This window comes from Phoca vitulina, unplaced genomic scaffold (assembly GCF_004348235.1).
Source record: "Phoca vitulina isolate PV1807 unplaced genomic scaffold, GSC_HSeal_1.0 scaffold4, whole genome shotgun sequence".
Lineage (NCBI taxonomy): Eukaryota > Metazoa > Chordata > Mammalia > Carnivora > Phocidae > Phoca > Phoca vitulina.
The window spans coordinates 14,322,932-14,338,791 of NW_022589707.1; the positions used below are offsets into that span (position 1 = coordinate 14,322,932).

The 15,860-nt window shown below is 47.8% G+C and overlaps 1 protein-coding gene across 1 annotated transcript in view; it reads left to right on the forward strand.

The window, feature by feature from the left end:
• Positions 1-11,022, forward strand: part of PODXL (podocalyxin like) — a 47,882-nt gene extending 36,860 nt beyond the window's left edge. The window contains exons 3-8 of the mRNA XM_032401554.1: positions 1,034-1,356; positions 1,690-1,761; positions 3,667-3,817; positions 4,071-4,132; positions 4,380-4,547; positions 5,583-11,022. Of these exons, the coding sequence (XP_032257445.1) occupies positions 1,034-1,356; positions 1,690-1,761; positions 3,667-3,817; positions 4,071-4,132; positions 4,380-4,547; positions 5,583-5,780 (974 nt within the window). The 3' untranslated portion in view covers positions 5,781-11,022. The remainder of the gene's footprint in view (positions 1-1,033; positions 1,357-1,689; positions 1,762-3,666; positions 3,818-4,070; positions 4,133-4,379; positions 4,548-5,582) is intronic.
• The last annotated feature ends 4,838 nt before the right edge of the window (positions 11,023-15,860 follow it).

Sequence of the window (15,860 nt, forward strand, 5' to 3'; positions counted from 1 at the left end):
CCAGCAGGGCCGTGTTGTTCTGATGGGGCCAGTGTTCTGGCCTGCCCAGTGGAACGCATAAGCCAACAGTCTGTTCCTGGGTCAGACTTGGGGAGTTGCAGTGGTGGGGCATTAGTACTCAGAACAGTGTTTCTCCACCTGGCAGTCTCCAGTAGGAAATACATTTTATTTAGTTTTACACCATGATCCAGGAATACAAACGTAGAACACACACGTAACAACACATGTAACTGATAACAAGAGTTTCACTAACCAGGGCTGATTTTACCATATGTGATAGGGCCCTAGTATTTTCTACTCCATCCCATTTCCTTGGTTCCTTTTTAAAAGTGCTGATCTTAACCCAGTAAATAAATTTTAAAACCCACGGATGGATCATGAGCCTCAAGAACATGACCCGTGGCAGATCTCTACTGAATCGGAATTTCTCGGTGTGGACCTGAGGGTCTGCACTGTCGAGAACTCCGCAGGTGGTCAGAATGCCTCCTGATGTTAAGCGCACCTGCTTCTCCTGCAGGAGGTCTCATCCTGCAGTCAGAGCAAGGGCTCTGAGCCGGGTACACCTGGATTCAAGTTCCTGATGTGCCGCTTCTTCACATGTGACCTTGGGCAAATCATCAGGCCCCTCTGAGCCCAGTTGGCTTATTTATAAACGAGGGTTGCTTATGGTACTTTCCTCGTCGGGGTGTTGTGAGGATTGACTAAGAAGGTAACCCTGGAGGCACAGAGGACAGTCCCCCAGATGCAGTGAGTGCCCGTTGAGTATTAGCTGTCGCTGCTGATGTCACTGTCACTGTGACTTCTTTTATCGGGTCTCACCCTGGCTTGTCCAGTCTGACCCACCCTGGAATACGGTACAGGAAATGGCTTCATCAGTTTGCCCCTTCTTCCTCATAGCCTGCTTACTCTAGCTTGTGGTCCAGGTGGGGGATAAGGCCAAAGAACCCCCAGGAACTAAGAACAAGAGAGACTGCCCTCTGCTGTTAAAGGTACCACTCCTCTTTTCTCAGAGCCTTTGCTTTCCCAATTATAGCATCACTGGTTACCTTAGAAGGAAATCTGCAGAAATCCAGCATGATGCCGGCTGTCACTGGGACCTCTTCCTCCACCACTGGGACCGCTTCTTCCGCCACTGGGACCTCTTCTTCCGCCACCGGGACCTCTTCCTCTGCCACTGGGACTTCCTCTGTTCCTGGGACCTCTTCGTCGGAGGCTCCACAGCCTGCAGGCCCTTCATCGGGACCTGTGGCCACGTCTCCAGTCGAGGGACCCAGAAGCCCCAGCACTCAGTTGGCTTCGACTGCCCCCCGAGTCTCCAACATCCCTCCTCCTTCCTCGGCTCATGGGGATGACAGGGTACTTCCAGCAGGGGTGGGACAGATAAGAGAGCCCAGGCTCAGATGGAAGGGGCTCTAAGAAGTGTTTCTACTCGTCCCTCCAGCCCAGAGCCTCTGGCGAGGGCTGTTAGGAACCGTCATCCAATCACCCCCTCTCTCTGGCTTTGCCAGATTCTGGCTTAGAGGGCTGGACAGCCAGTAACACACCTGGCTCTGAAACTGTCCAGTCACACCCCCAGCTTGCCAGGAGCTCCTTCCTTTGTGTCGCCCACCCTGGGGGGAGGAAGGGAGGGGTCAGTGATGGGACCCCACCAGGCTCAGCCTGAACCTGAATCCCAGTGGCTTCTTCTAGATAAAGTGCGAATCTCCCGAAAGGCTAACTGACAAGATGCTCATCCTGAACTTCACAAAAACCAGCCTCTGTGTGAGTATCCTGCTGATCTAGGCTCCGCCCTGATCTATACCCCCAAACTGTGGTTTAGCAGCAGGAGTAGGGAAGGTAGAAGGGAATGGAGTGTTCCTTCTGAAAATGGACTGAGAAATGTGTTCATTTTCCTGCCCTTGCTCTTTCCTTGGGAAGTGGCCCCTTCCAGCTGATAGACAAAGTGAAGTTCAGATTCCCCTAAGTCAAGTCCCACAGGGCTGCTGCAGGGCCAGAAGTCCCCGGGTCTCCTAGGCTTGCCCTCTGTAATTATTCACATGTTCCCAGAGTCTGGAGACCTCAATCCTAGTTCAGGCTGTGATTTAGTTAAGTTGATCTCTTTGGGCTTCAGAGGCCCCGGCTGAAAACAAGAGGCTCAGTCAGCCTAACTAACTTTCCCTGTCCTAATAGTCTGTGGTTTTCTGTTTGCTGGTCCCTGTATTCATCTGACGGTCTCAGTGGAAGAACAGCATGGAGATAATCTCGCTCTCGCCGGAGGGGTCAGAGCTCCTGAGCATCGGGGAGGCATTGCCCACACTCGGGGGGGTGGTGTGTGTGTGTGTGTGTGTGTGTGTGTGTGTGTGTGTGTGCTGGGGTGGGAGCGTCTGCTTGTGTCAGAGGACATTTGGTGAGAGGGAGTGCTATGTTGGGGGTTGTTGCTGCCGCCGCCGCCGCCGCCGCTGCAGCCAGCCAGTCTTTGAGGATTAAGGGCCTTCCTGAGTGCAAGTGATGGGTGGCTCACGGCTGCCCTCTCCTGGTCAGTGACTGCTTTTGCAAACACCCCCTAGGAAGTAGAACGGTACGACAGGGTTTCTAAAGGATGGAGAACTTGGGTTTACAGCATTTTAATGCCGCCTGTATTTTTTTTTACAGTTGTTTTCTTCTGAGTGCTCATTTTGCTGGAATTTTCCAAAAGCATACGTTTAGACTGGAGTTTTAAAGGGGAGCAGTGTTGCCCTGGGGCTGGGCTTATTGGACAAGGCAAGAATCACACTGATGCATGCCCAGCCATTCTCAGGCTCTCTTTTTGGCTAAAACTTGCCAGGTTGTGTGACTGGTTGGGAGAAGCATTTTTTCCGTGTGCCGTAAAAGGCAGGTTGGTGGCAGAGGGATTGCTAAGCCTAGGAAATCCCAGATAGAAACCCCAGGATGGCTTGGGGTCCCGAGGTGAGCCATGCCAAGAGTCCTTTTCTTCACCTCAGTACCCTATTCCAAAATCAGGTCAGAGAAACACAGCTTGGGGTGACTCTAGATGACATGGCAGGACCAGGTAAAAGCTGTCCACACTTTCCTTCCTCACCCTCAGCACTAAAGCCGTGTCAGCCGTGCTCTGTCTGCTGAGGGGTACAGAAGATCCCCCTCCAAGACATCCCCACGTGCATCCTCAAGACACTCCCATGTCCCCTTGTTCAGTGGTGGCCTTCCCTGGCTTCACGGCCAGAGTCTTAGTCTAGGGAAGGGCATGCACGCTTCAACTTTCAGAAAGATAACCTTGGGCTGAGAGCTGGGGCTTCACCTCCTCAGGTCTGGCAAGTGGCAGGCTGCTGGGCAGCGCCGCCTCAGGCCCTTCTAGGGAGAGGATAAGGGCATCAGGTCATGACCCCTGAAGAGCTCCAAGAGAGAAGGGGGCACTCAGGTGAAAGATCCTGTTCAGCCACAGATGAGATAAACAGGGTGAGGGGACCGGGGGAAGAGATTTGCAGGAGTCAGAGAAGGCAGGGACTGGCCCAGCACAGCACATAACCCGTGACCCCTACCAGGCCTGGGAGTGGCCCCAGTTGAGGGAAGCGGGAAATAGGTTCACACCAGGCAGAAGCATTCTCCTGAACTTGGCTCCGAAGGGCAGCCCCACAAGCCTAGGCTGCTGTCCTGATCCCTGAGGAATCACTTGTGGTCTCCCCACAATAGGCGGGGAACAGCAGTTCGGATGACAAACTGGTCACGCTTCTGTGCCGAGCAGCAAAAGCCGCCTTCAACCCAGCTCAAGATAAGTGCCATATACGGCTGGTACCTATTCAAGACTCCCAGGCAGTGGCAGTCAAAGAAATCGCTGTCCAGAGTGAGTTGAGGGTAGGGGGTGCTGAGGTCTAAGTGGGGTGGGAATGGGGCAGGGGCTGACCGCTCAGGAGCCATGAAGATGGGTCAGGGCCGGTGTTTCCTCAGAAGGGTCAGGCCACGCCCCCTCCCAGGGCCACCCAAGAGAGACCGCACTCGGGAGACTGAGGTACAGCGCGTCCTCCTCTTGGGGCCCAGTCTCCATCCCCTACACATCACTCTGAGCTGGACCACCAGCAACGTCTCTCTCCCCACAGCAAACCTCCTGCCCAGGGATGCGTATGAATCGCTGAAAGACAAGTGGGACGAGCTGAAAGAGGTAAGTGGACTCCTCTGTGTGCTGGGGCGGAAGCCCCTTCCTCAGAAGTCTATAGTTGCTCTGCTCTGCAGTATCTCTCGCTGTGGGAGGACCTCCCGCTTGCAAGCAGCCGGAAGACGGGAGGGTTAGAGAGGCGACAGCAGGGTGACGGGATAGGCCCCCACAAACGCCAAGCAGAAGAGCTCATAACTGGGTGGGAGTGACCCACATTCTGTTGTCTGCCACATAACGTCCTCCTTGCTGGCAGGTGGGAGTCAGTAACATGAAGTTTGGGAACCAAGGGCCACCCGAAGAGACGGAGGACCGGTTCAGCATGCCCCTCATCATCACCATTGTGTGCATGGCATCCTTCCTGCTCCTCGTCGCGGCCCTGTATGGCTGTTGCCACCAGCGTCTCTCCCAGAGGAAGGACCAGGTGAGGACTTCACGGCCCTCACCGGGGAAGCCGCTGTGCGCCAGGTGACCTCACCCCATTACCGCCCTGCCAGAGGAAAGTGAGTGGGCCGTGGGCCCTTCCTGACGGGCGAAGGCCACCCTTACAGGAAGGAACTGCGAAGTTCCATGGCAAATTGAAGAGGCGTGTGGGGGGAGGGGCTAAGCCCTAGCTCTGCCTCCGATTACCTGTGTGACCTTGAGCCCGGCCTGTAATCTCTGAGCCTCTCATCTGCGTGTGGGGATAATGACCATCTTGCGGAGCTACGCTGAGGATTCCCTGAAAGAAATGGGCGAGGCATACCTGGCTAACCAGAAGTTCCTTATCCGCCTTGTCCGATTTCCCGTCGGGCCAGCCGCACCCAGACACGTGGTTCTCAGCCCTGGCCGCGCACTGCGGGGGCACTTAGGAAAATTCCCGTGCCTGCCTCCACACACACCAACTGAAACGGAATCTCTGGATCTGAGTATTTGCCAAAAGCGTCCCGGGTGACTCGACTGTGAGAGCGAGGTTGTAGGTCAGATAAAGACCAGGGAAAGCGCTATCTCCTGGCTCCTCTCTGGCACAGATGGTGAGGTCCTGCTCTACCCAGGTGGCTTAGGCTGAGAGAGGTCCTCCATCCCCCGACCCGATGAAAGTCGTTTTCTTACAGTCCTTCCTGACTCAGTACAGTGGGGTGAGGCAGGTGCCTGGAGAGTAAGTTTGGGTGGGTGGTGGGGGCGGGGGGGGGGGTGGAGGAAAGAGACTGGAGCCTTCTGGAAAACAAAAGTCCATTTACGCTGACTTCACAGATGTGCCCACAGGGTAAAGGTCAAGTGAGCTGGGCATTCTAGGATGCTGGGCAAGTCCCTGTTTCAAAGTAGTCCTGAGGCAGGCCAGTAACCACGATGGCCTCCCAGAGCGTTTACTGCACACCCTACCCGAACTGGGGTTCCTGGATTGTAGGGGTACCTGTGTAATAGGAAGGCCATGAGCCCTCAAAAATCACCCTTTCTTGGGTCGTCTTCCCTATCCTAGCAACGGCTAACAGAGGAGCTGCAGACAGTGGAGAATGGTTACCATGACAATCCCACACTGGAAGTGATGGAGACCTCATCAGAGATGCAAGAGAAAAAGGTGGTCAACCTTAATGGGGAGCTGGGGGACAGCTGGATCGTCCCTCTGGACAACCTGGCCAAGGATGACCTAGACGAGGAGGAAGACACGCACCTCTAATCAGGTCCGCGGGCAGCCTCCGACAGGACCACAGCGCTCCAGACTGAACCACCTCAAGTGCCATTTGGACAGGGGAGGAAAATCCTTCCCAGCTGAGGGAAAGACGGGGGAGGGAAGCAGACTTGGAGGTCCCCTCCTCCCAATCCCCACAGGGCCTTAATTTTCCCTTTTCACCAAACTGAACAAATCACATTCTGTCTAGATTCCTCTTGTAAAATAACCCACTAGTGCCTGAGCTCAGTGCTGCTGGAAGTCGAGAGGGAGAGCCACCCACACGGTCATCTAGTAGAATCCCTTCATCTCGCATCCAAGGTGACTGAGGCCTAACTGGGGTGAGGTCCAGCTCACACAGCCCCTCGGCGACAGAGGCAGGATGGAAACAGAGATCCCCTCATTCAGAGCGGTGCGCGTTCCCCTCAGAGCTTCCCCGGTGGGGCGAAGCTCACAGTCAATGGATGGGACAGTGGATGGGACAGAAGGGACAGCAGGGCCAGATCTGTCTCCAGGGGATCTGATTCCTTCCAAGTACAGGTCCCCAGCCTCGCCTGCCAGTGTTCCCGTCCCCTCTGTGCTTGACCCGCCCTTCACTCACTTTGTAGCCCCACTCTGTCCCAGGGCCTCTGGGACTCCCACCATTCGTTCATGGCCTCGAACCCCTTGTTCCGGATTCTGGCTTCCTTGCATTTGCTTAGGGATCTTGAGACTTAACCAACACAAGACTTCAGTGTGAACGAGGTCTGCTTCAGGGATCCTTCTGCAGGTGAAGAGAAAAGGGGGGGCCCTTCACCCCCAGGATGGGTCCTGGCCCATCACCCAGGGCAGGAACTCCTTTGGCCTCCCACTCCCACCGGGGACTGAAATCTGCAGCGGCTATGAAGGTGAAGTGTTCCTGTTTTGTTGGTTCACTCCTCAGTTGGTGGGGTGAGGACCCAAGTTCGGGGATCCCCGAGATCCAGCAAGAAAGAGCAGTAGCTGTAGGGCAGGCTTTCCTGGGGCCCAATCCACAGAGGTGTCTTTACCAGACAATCGATCGATATAGTTAGGAAGGATAGGCTTTACTCTCTGTTCCATAGGAAACTCAGGGACTTTTCAAGTTGCTGAGAGTTTTGTTCTATTTGTTTTTTAGTCCAGCCCTCTACTGCCACAAGCCAAAGCTTCAGTTGTTGGGAGACTTTTTTTTTTTTCAGTTAACTAATCTCACTGACTCCTGGTTCTCCTGTGCCGTAGGGCCAGAAAGGCCTAGAAAGTGCGATGCATTTTAAGGTGCTCAGGAGCAGTCGCTGGGGGGAGCTGTGGGGTTCCCAATGACCTCTCACTGTTCGGGCATGCAGCTGGGCCTTGCCGTGTCCCCTTCTCTGTGTTCCTAGCAGGCCTGCCTACTTCTGCAGTTTCTGGTGGCATCTCAGGGAAGCAGTACCGGAAAGGGGTTTTGAGGGAGCTTAGCAGTTAGCTTCCAAGCAGAAGGCACCCGAGGACTGGACAGAGTGAGGTTTAATCTGATTTTCTGGGAAGCCCAAATCCCAGATTTTGTGGAACTTTGCCCACAGTCTCTTTTGCTCCTGGGTGAAATTTCCTGGAACCAACTAGGAGGATGGGCAGAACTGCTTAGGAGAGTGAAAACTGTAATTTTTCACAGTTTGGGGCAAGAGGTCAGAACCCCAGAACCTGCAGGCCCAGGCTGTGAGTCCTGATGAAATAGGCAGCCTGCTTTAGGACAGCTGATTTTTTAAAGGAGCTTAGCTGGGGGAAGATCTATGTCCTTCCCTGGCTGCCTTGATTCCGTCTTCATAGCCTTTGGCCTTTGATATCCTAGGGTTCAAGTAGGGCCTCTGGTGAGTTTCCCAAGAGCTAGAGAGATGCCAGACTAACAAGGATCCAAAAGTATTTGCCCTGATTCTCTAGCATCTGGAGGTCGGCAGGGTAGAGAACAGTGCCAGTTTGGGGGAAAAAAATAGAGGAAATCTTGTTATACCAGGAAGAGATCCGTTTGCTTCCTTCCTGGCTAACATTTGATTCTTTCCACCCTGTGGGCTTCTTGGAAGAGGCCAGGACTGGATCCTACTCCTTTGCTCTTTCTGGGTCACATTTTACCAGCCAGCCAGGTCTTTAGACAGAGACAGCAAGTATGCCTCTGCAAACTGATCGAGGGCTACAGCCCCATGGCCTCTTGGGCAGAGAGATGATGCGTGGCAGGGACGAGAATAAAATTATACTTGGTTAAGAGGAATGATTGTGGTGGCTCTGTCCAAGGAGAACCTTGGGAAGCTTTGGGCTGGTTCAGATGCTCCTTTGGGTGCATCCAGACTGGGTGACTCTAGGCTCTGAGGGCAACTTCAGAATCCAATACCTTGCCTTGGCTTGCTCTTGCCACTAGACATCTGTCCAGGGCCATCCAGCCATGCATCTGCAAAGGTCCTCTTCACCCCACGTCTGCACTGGGTTCTAAGTGCTATCTGGTAAGTCAGATTCTGGGGCTGAGAAGAAAGAAAAGGAACACCAGGAACTCAGCATGACTCTAAACACGTTGTGCCGAAGAGAGATTATAAACTTTCGATCAGCGGCAAACTGGCTTCCCTAAGGTGCATAAAAGGCCAGAAATCATGAATCTGATGACTGGATGGAAACCCAGTGGGGAAGCACGCTGTTCTGTGACTGGGGAGGGAAGCAAGCAGTGCTTATGAAGGAGGTACATAATACGCTTTGCATCGTAGGACAGAATACGGGTTTAATCTAGTCTAGACGCAAGATTCTCTTTTTCCCTCATGATAAGGAAAGCTAGCAGAAAGTTTATTTAAACCACTTCTTGAGCTTTAAACTTTTTTGACAATATACTGGAGAAACTTTGAAAACCAAGCTGATACATATATACATAGTTTTTAATAATGTAAATACAACAGCCACGTTAATCCACTCTGTACTGCTTTAAGTGAATATACACTGTAAAAACATTTGTTAGTTGAGGTGGCTTTTTTTTTCTCTGAACAGGAATGTAAATGTCTATTTCACTAGAAATGACAAGTTTTTTTTGTTTTGTTTTGTTTTTCTCCAGTGAAAAAGTGAAATATAAGACAAGCTGATGACAAATTATTTGTCTTATAGATCAGGCATTTTTATTTTTAAATACGATCCTCAACCCCCCTCCCCAGCTAAGTCCTAGCCTATTACAGGAAGGCTTGGAGTCAATTATGTGACACTCTAGTCCTAGGGAGAGGCTTTTAGAGACCTAGTCCAGTCTTTGTTTTGTTCTTACAGAAAAAGAAACTGAAGCCCAGAAAGATAAAGTGGCTTAGCCAAAATCACATGGTTAGCGACAGAAACAGGATTAAAACACCGGTGCTGTGGGCCTCAGAATGAATCAGTAAATTAAGGACAGGCACCAGGATGACATAAAGGACAGAATTCCCTTCTCAAATCTTGTCCTGCAGCAAGGCTGGGGAGGACCTGAGACCACAATAGGAACCATAACTGGTCTACACTTCCTCGGAGTTATTTAGGCCTAAGACTTAAATGAGTGATACTTTTCTGTGAAGAAACCATTTTGAATGAATTTTTACACATGGATCTTCTACTAGTGGGACTAAGGATCAAAGGGAACAAGCTCCAGGAAGGCAGAGGGGGCAAGAGTAAAGCAATGGCTTATCGTTTATCACTGTCATGAGCTGATTGGCTCAGGTTTGGTGAAAACCCAACACCCAGTGGAAGGGAGGGGATGACTATTCGATGTGTGTGTGTCTCTTTTGTTATTAGTGAATGTTAAACAGTTTGCCCAGGAGACTGGGGGAGCATGTGTCTTCGTGGACAGGGGTCTGAAGTACACTGGAATTTACTGGGAAATTTGTTTGTAAAGATTATACTTAATTATTGCCATTTTCTTACAGAACTATATTTTGGAAAATTGTATACTGTCAATTAAAGTGCTTTTGTGTAAGCTGGTTCAAGCCCTGTTGAACTTGATTGACTGATTGGCTTATGTTCTTCACTTGTGCTTGAGGCTCATGGCGGAAGCACCCCCGAAGACACGGAAGTGACCTCTGCTCTTACCCTGTGCCGCCCCAACTGGGGGGGGAGGGTGCAGAGAGAGAAGGAGAAAGAGGGAAGCTGAAAAGAAAGGAAGAGGGGAATCCTGAGGGTGATCTTGGGCTGTTGCAGTGATCACAGTTGAATTTTCCCTCACACTTTTGTCAGTGTTCTACCTTCTTCCTTTCCTCCGCTTCTGCCTCAGATACAATGAGTCACCCACCACTAAAGATCCCGGAGTCCTGGTCAGGGGTGAATACACTGGCATAGAGACAAAACGAAGATATGAAAAATAAAGAGGTTCTGTCCTGGCCCTGTTCCTGCTCACAAAAGGCTCCGTTTACTTGTCACGAGAAGCCTCTCCCTGTCCCTTGTCTGGAGATGTGAGTGAAGATGGAGAAGTGCAGGGAAGGAAGCACTCAAATGATTCTGCTTCTCTTCCTCTCCTAGGGTGGTATTCGCTCCCTGTCTGTTCCTCACTGGAGGGGGAAACTATCGCTCCCAACTTGCAGAACTGTATAGCAATACAGCAATCTCCTCTATGGGCCTGGTACCTTACAGTTCACAAAACATTTTTTACATAATCTTGCTTAGGGATGGGCACTTCTCTACCAACAGGGAACTTACCTACAGAGATGAAGGATTCTCTGAGAGGACACAGCTATTTCTGTGGCACCGTGAGGCCTGGAAGCTATATCGGTTCTCTTTAGTCTCCCATTCTTTTTTCAATACCACATGAATGTGGGAGTTCCAGCAACAAAGTACATTTCTACAATGCGACCATTGTTACAATAGAATTTTCTCCCCCTACCCCAATAGGATTTTCCTTTTATACGGGAATTCTGAAAGGCAGTGAACACCCTTAACAGTGGGCCAGAGTTGGGCCTGGGGTGTTTTGAGGTTAACTTCAGGAGTGTGCCAAGAATACAGAAAAGAGTACAAGCACCAGGAACAGGGCAGGCTCCTTGGCCATGCTTGAGGCACACTGTTCTAAGAAGAGAATGGCTCACAGTTTATCGTTGGCCACCAATTAGACCTGAGGCTTTCCGTTCTTTTCCTGAATAGGTCATTCACCCTGTTCCCTGCCCTGCCAACCAAGAAGCATTCAGTAGTCCTTTTCAATTTGTTAGGCCTCTGTCACTCACATTTCCCCTGTCTTGCAAGCTCAGTCCCAAATCAGGCATTTCTTATGTAGCCTAAGGGAAAAAAGTTAAAAAAAAAAAAAAAATATATATATATATATATATGCCTGGCTATTATAACTAACACAAGTGATAAATACCGAGATGGTATTTTTCAAAGACCTTGACATTTTACAAATTAAAAAAATCAACACGATCCTAGCAAACAGGATCTGCTGCCAACATGTATTTGTCAGATGGAGAAAGTGAGGCAGAGGATTTGAGGCTGCCCGGGGCTCCACAGAAGTCCTTGGTGGATCTGGAAATAACCCTAGGGTTCCTGCCTCTGCCCTGGGCCACCCATCCTTTGGCCCAAGTTCAGACGGCAGCTGTAACAATGTGTGCTGTACATGTTGCCTAGTGTCCTAATCTCCCCGCTTGGGATTTGCCAACTATTAAAACTGCCTAGAACGACAGTGGACAGGCTGCCTCAACCTATAGCTTTCCTCTCTTCCCTGTAATAAGAACGCTTCTGGTAAGGATATAACTGCCTTTGCTTTTCCGAGGTGAGGGCCCAGAGTGGGGGGAAGTCCCCTGTGAACACGAGAGAAGTTTCAGAGCAAGAATGATAGGACGTTTCGGGCATCGTGTTACACTGTCCCACTTTCCCTATACAACAGAAAGCTAAATTTCTCCTCTTCCTTTTCTTCTGCCAAGACACCAAAACGGCAAAAGATCTGGCATCTTGGTGCTAAGGGAAAGAAGAAACATAACCAACCAGTATTTACGTCTAAGCCAGGACTAACCCAGGCTTCAGGATAGCCAGCAGTTTGCCTTTCCACTCACAGTGGTGCAAAAACCAAAAATACTGCCTTCATTAACAGGGAAAATACTTTTTCAATTTCCATCGCCTCTGTGGTTGACTTCTCTTAAGAATGTCGATACGGGCACAGCCATTTCCCTGCTGGAGCTGGGTTATCTCCTTGGGTAAGCACAGTCTCCATGTAGCCCTTCCAACCGCTGTAGGTCTCCACACTCACTTGGCATGTGAGCAGGTGTCTTCCCAACTGTTCGAACACAAAGCCCTCTTGGCTTATTTGCCGTCTTCCTGCCAGAAAACAAAATATATCAAGGGGGAGGAGGTGGTGTACCACGTTTTTGATCCTTTTGAGTTAAATCTCTGGAGGATTAACCAAGGAAAGGCCAATTTCTTACCTTATCACTGCACATCATGTTTTCCTGTTTTGAAAACAAAAATGTTACTTATGAGCCGTTGATGAACACCTAGAGTGTTCAAAGCACACTACAAATGAGAGCTATGCAGTAAGAGGGATTATTTGATTTATAAATTGAGAAAACATTATAATCCCCATTTTGAATAAAATCGGTTGACAACTAACTCACTGCAGAATGCAGGATCACAAAGCTTATAGTAAGCATGTAAACGAGACCAGGAGATGAAAACGGTCAAGAGGAGGTCCTGTCGAGTCCATCTGGGAAACGCTCACACAACTCCCCCCTAACAACCCATGATCTTTGTATTTCTTTTTTCAAAGATTCAGTCCTTAAAGTTTCTGTCCCCTTTGTTAGACACAGGGATCCAGAATTTTTGAAAACTTTGCAACAGCTCCAACTCTCTTTACTATCTTTTCTACAATTAACTTTCTTCTAGTTCCTAACTTACATAAGTATGTCCCCCTTAAAGAAAACCTGGCAAACAACCAGTCCAAATTTACAAAACAGATCAAATACTGCTGGACATCAATGGTAGATAAAAGACACCATCTTACAAAATAATTTACCAGTGTTCTTTAAAAATGGAAACATCTCCAGGAAATTTTGTGAGATCCATCAGAACTTCTTTATTTCGGCCCTGTCTCAAAGGAAAACACCAAAGGGCCCTTCTACAGCGGGTATCATTCTCCACCTTTGGAAGCCTGAATAAAACTCACCTTTTTGAGGGGAAAAATACAACGAATGCTAAGTATAAAGTATGTAAACATTTTAAAAGTTGACTTCAAAAGCAGTTTCAGCAAACATAAGAGACATCTTGTAGTGTCCATATATAACTTTTTATTAAGAAAATGAACAAAATACATTCTTTCTCCGTATGTACATTACATACAACATAATTCTACAATTGCAATCGTTCAGCAGATCACTCGTTTATTTATTCACAAAGCAGTGTTAACACATTCACCAAACCTGGGATCAGAAAATTACCTGTACTAAAAAAAAGAGAAAAAGAAAGAAAGAAAAGGAAAAACCTAAAAAGTCCATACAGACTGGGCAAGAATAAGATAAACCAGAGAGGATCATGAGGGGAGTGGGGAAGATTGCAGAACACACCCAAAACAGTCCAACACTGACCCGGAACACCAATCATGTGAGAAGAGAGCTGATGCCCCAAAAGCATTTCTGTTTAAAAGTTCCAACTAGCTCACGCCTGTTATTCCAGAGTTCCCTCAGGATTTCCATTTCTGATTTAGGTCCTTTAGGGTACAGCCCTAAGCCATGTTGCCACAGAAGAGGAGGGTAAAAGGAAAGAGCAGAACCTTGAAAGCTTGCAGTTTTCTGCTTTACACACTAAGAAAAGGAGTCTCATATGAAATACACAACTGAATCTTAGCTGGTGAGCAGAGAAATACTTTTTTTTGGAGAGATGTGTTCAAGCATGGTAAGGGAACTCTTGTTTACAGGATTCCTTATTTACATTTATGTGCATCTGTTTTGTTTTTGCTTTGTTTTTCTCTGCTTTTCCTTTGGCCTTTGAAAAAAAGTACCTCATTCTTTTTGGGTGTGGGTTTACTTATGGTCATATTAAGAAGTCCACCGAAACAGAAAGCTCTTCATCGGTATGAATATGCTTCAAACATCATAAAAAGCTGCATAAATGGTGCATAAAGGGCTTAAACATTCAAATGAGTTTTAGAGATGATATTTCCAGGAAGCTGAACAAGGCAGCTCCCTATAGCAATACTTTATACCCATAGTTCAGGCTTAAAAGATACATATCAAGAAAATTGTTTTCAGACTGTTAGTCTGGGAAGGGGCAGTGCTTAAAGGGATCTAAGTAAGGGCAGGGATGCACGCTCGCATCCTGCTCTTCCTCACGTGTAGTAAAACACAATGAGAATGACTGCGTCCATTTTTTTTTTAACCTTTTTCTGGGCTTTACGATGTGGGGTAACAGAAGAAAGTCAGGAAAAACAAAATGAGTAAGTCTCATCAGTTAATTAATAGTGGTTTTCCTTCTTTACACTTAGTAATTTCCTAAATTTCTATGATAAACATTTTTTATATCACAAACATCAATAAGTGTTATTATTAAAAGTCCCATAAAAGAAATTTAACACTCTCCAACTTTCAGATGAGCCAGCGGCGGTAACACTGTTTCCAGTCTAACAAAGAGAAGAAGCTGTCCACAGTGTTAATAAGCATACCCGGCAAGATAGACTCTTGGGTATGGATGGAGCTGTGTCTTTCTTCCCAATCTAATTTCCAGTCCAACTTCAGTTTTGAGGATCTATCTCTAATTTGAAGGGATCTTAATTTCTGGCCACTGAATACTACTTTATAAAAGAAGTAAAAGAGTTGACTTAAAAAAAATGGTAACATCTTTCCCAAGCTGCTTAGGTATAAATATGGCATTTTTGAAAGATGGAATAATGTTTGTTACTAAGACCAAGACAAGAAGGTCCTTATCTTAGCTATCCCATACTCTTTTTCTGAGGCTGCAGACTCAACTGTACATAGAGTTTGAAGTGGTGACGGGGAAGGAATCTCTTTAAAAACAGATTATTTTATATATATATATATATCCATAAAGGAAATTTGCTCATAGGAAAATATCACATTATTTTGCAATTTTGAAATTGAGCTGCAGGCCATACATAAAGGAAAATTAATACTATACCACATAATTTATTCATTTCAAAAGACATTTTGCACAAGTCAAAAAAGCAAGGTGGCTTAAAGAATAACAAAATTACAGCATCTCTCGGCCAGGCTAAATGTGATGCATAAAGAAAGGAAGTCCACTTTAATTTCTCTAAATGGGTGGTTTACAATTGAAGGAGAAAACAGTTTACAACTGGTCAGTCACCTAAATCATTTTTTCTGGGAGAGGAAAAAAAAAAATCTCAAAAGGAGACCAAGTGTATAAAACTTTTAAAATCATGTATCTTCCCCACAGAAGAGTATTCATATTTAAATTTTGGAGTTTGATTTCCTGCTATCAGATTTGAGGTCAGGTAGACACTTACTTTAGTATGTCTTACAGTTTATATTCGGTGCTCTCGAAAATAAAGCTAGTGTGTATATGTAACATTGAGCTAAGCCTTTACAAAGGTGGAGTATCCTAGGACTTCTAACGTAGGCAACTGATAAAAGGTAAAGCCATGCATCTCTGTCCTCAGCTTCCTCCCCTTTCATCACAAGAAGGTAAATACAGCAACTACAAGGCAAGATGCTAAAACGGTCACTAGCAGACATCTAATGGCACGGCCCTGATGGTGTAAGATCCTCTCTTTGTTGCAAGAGGAATTTATAAAGCACTGCCAGCTGCAATGGAATTGGACTTATTCTAGATACCTTCTCTAATTAATCACTTTCCAGACATGAAGGAGACCTATAGAATAAACCAAATTTATTAAATACTTTTTAAATTAAATTAAAAATTTTTTAAAGATTTTATTTATTTGACAGAGAGAGACACAGGGAGAGCGGGAACACAAGCAGGGGGAGTGGGAGAGGGAGAAGCAGGCTTCCCGCTGAGCAGGGAGCCTGATGATGTGGGGCTCAATCCCAGGACCTGGGATCATGACCTGAGCCGAAGGCAAACGCTTAATGACTGAGCCACCCAGGCGCCCCTAAAAAAAAAGATTTTATTTATCTGTCAGAGAGAGAGAGAGCACAAGCAGGGGGAGTGGCAGGCAGAGGG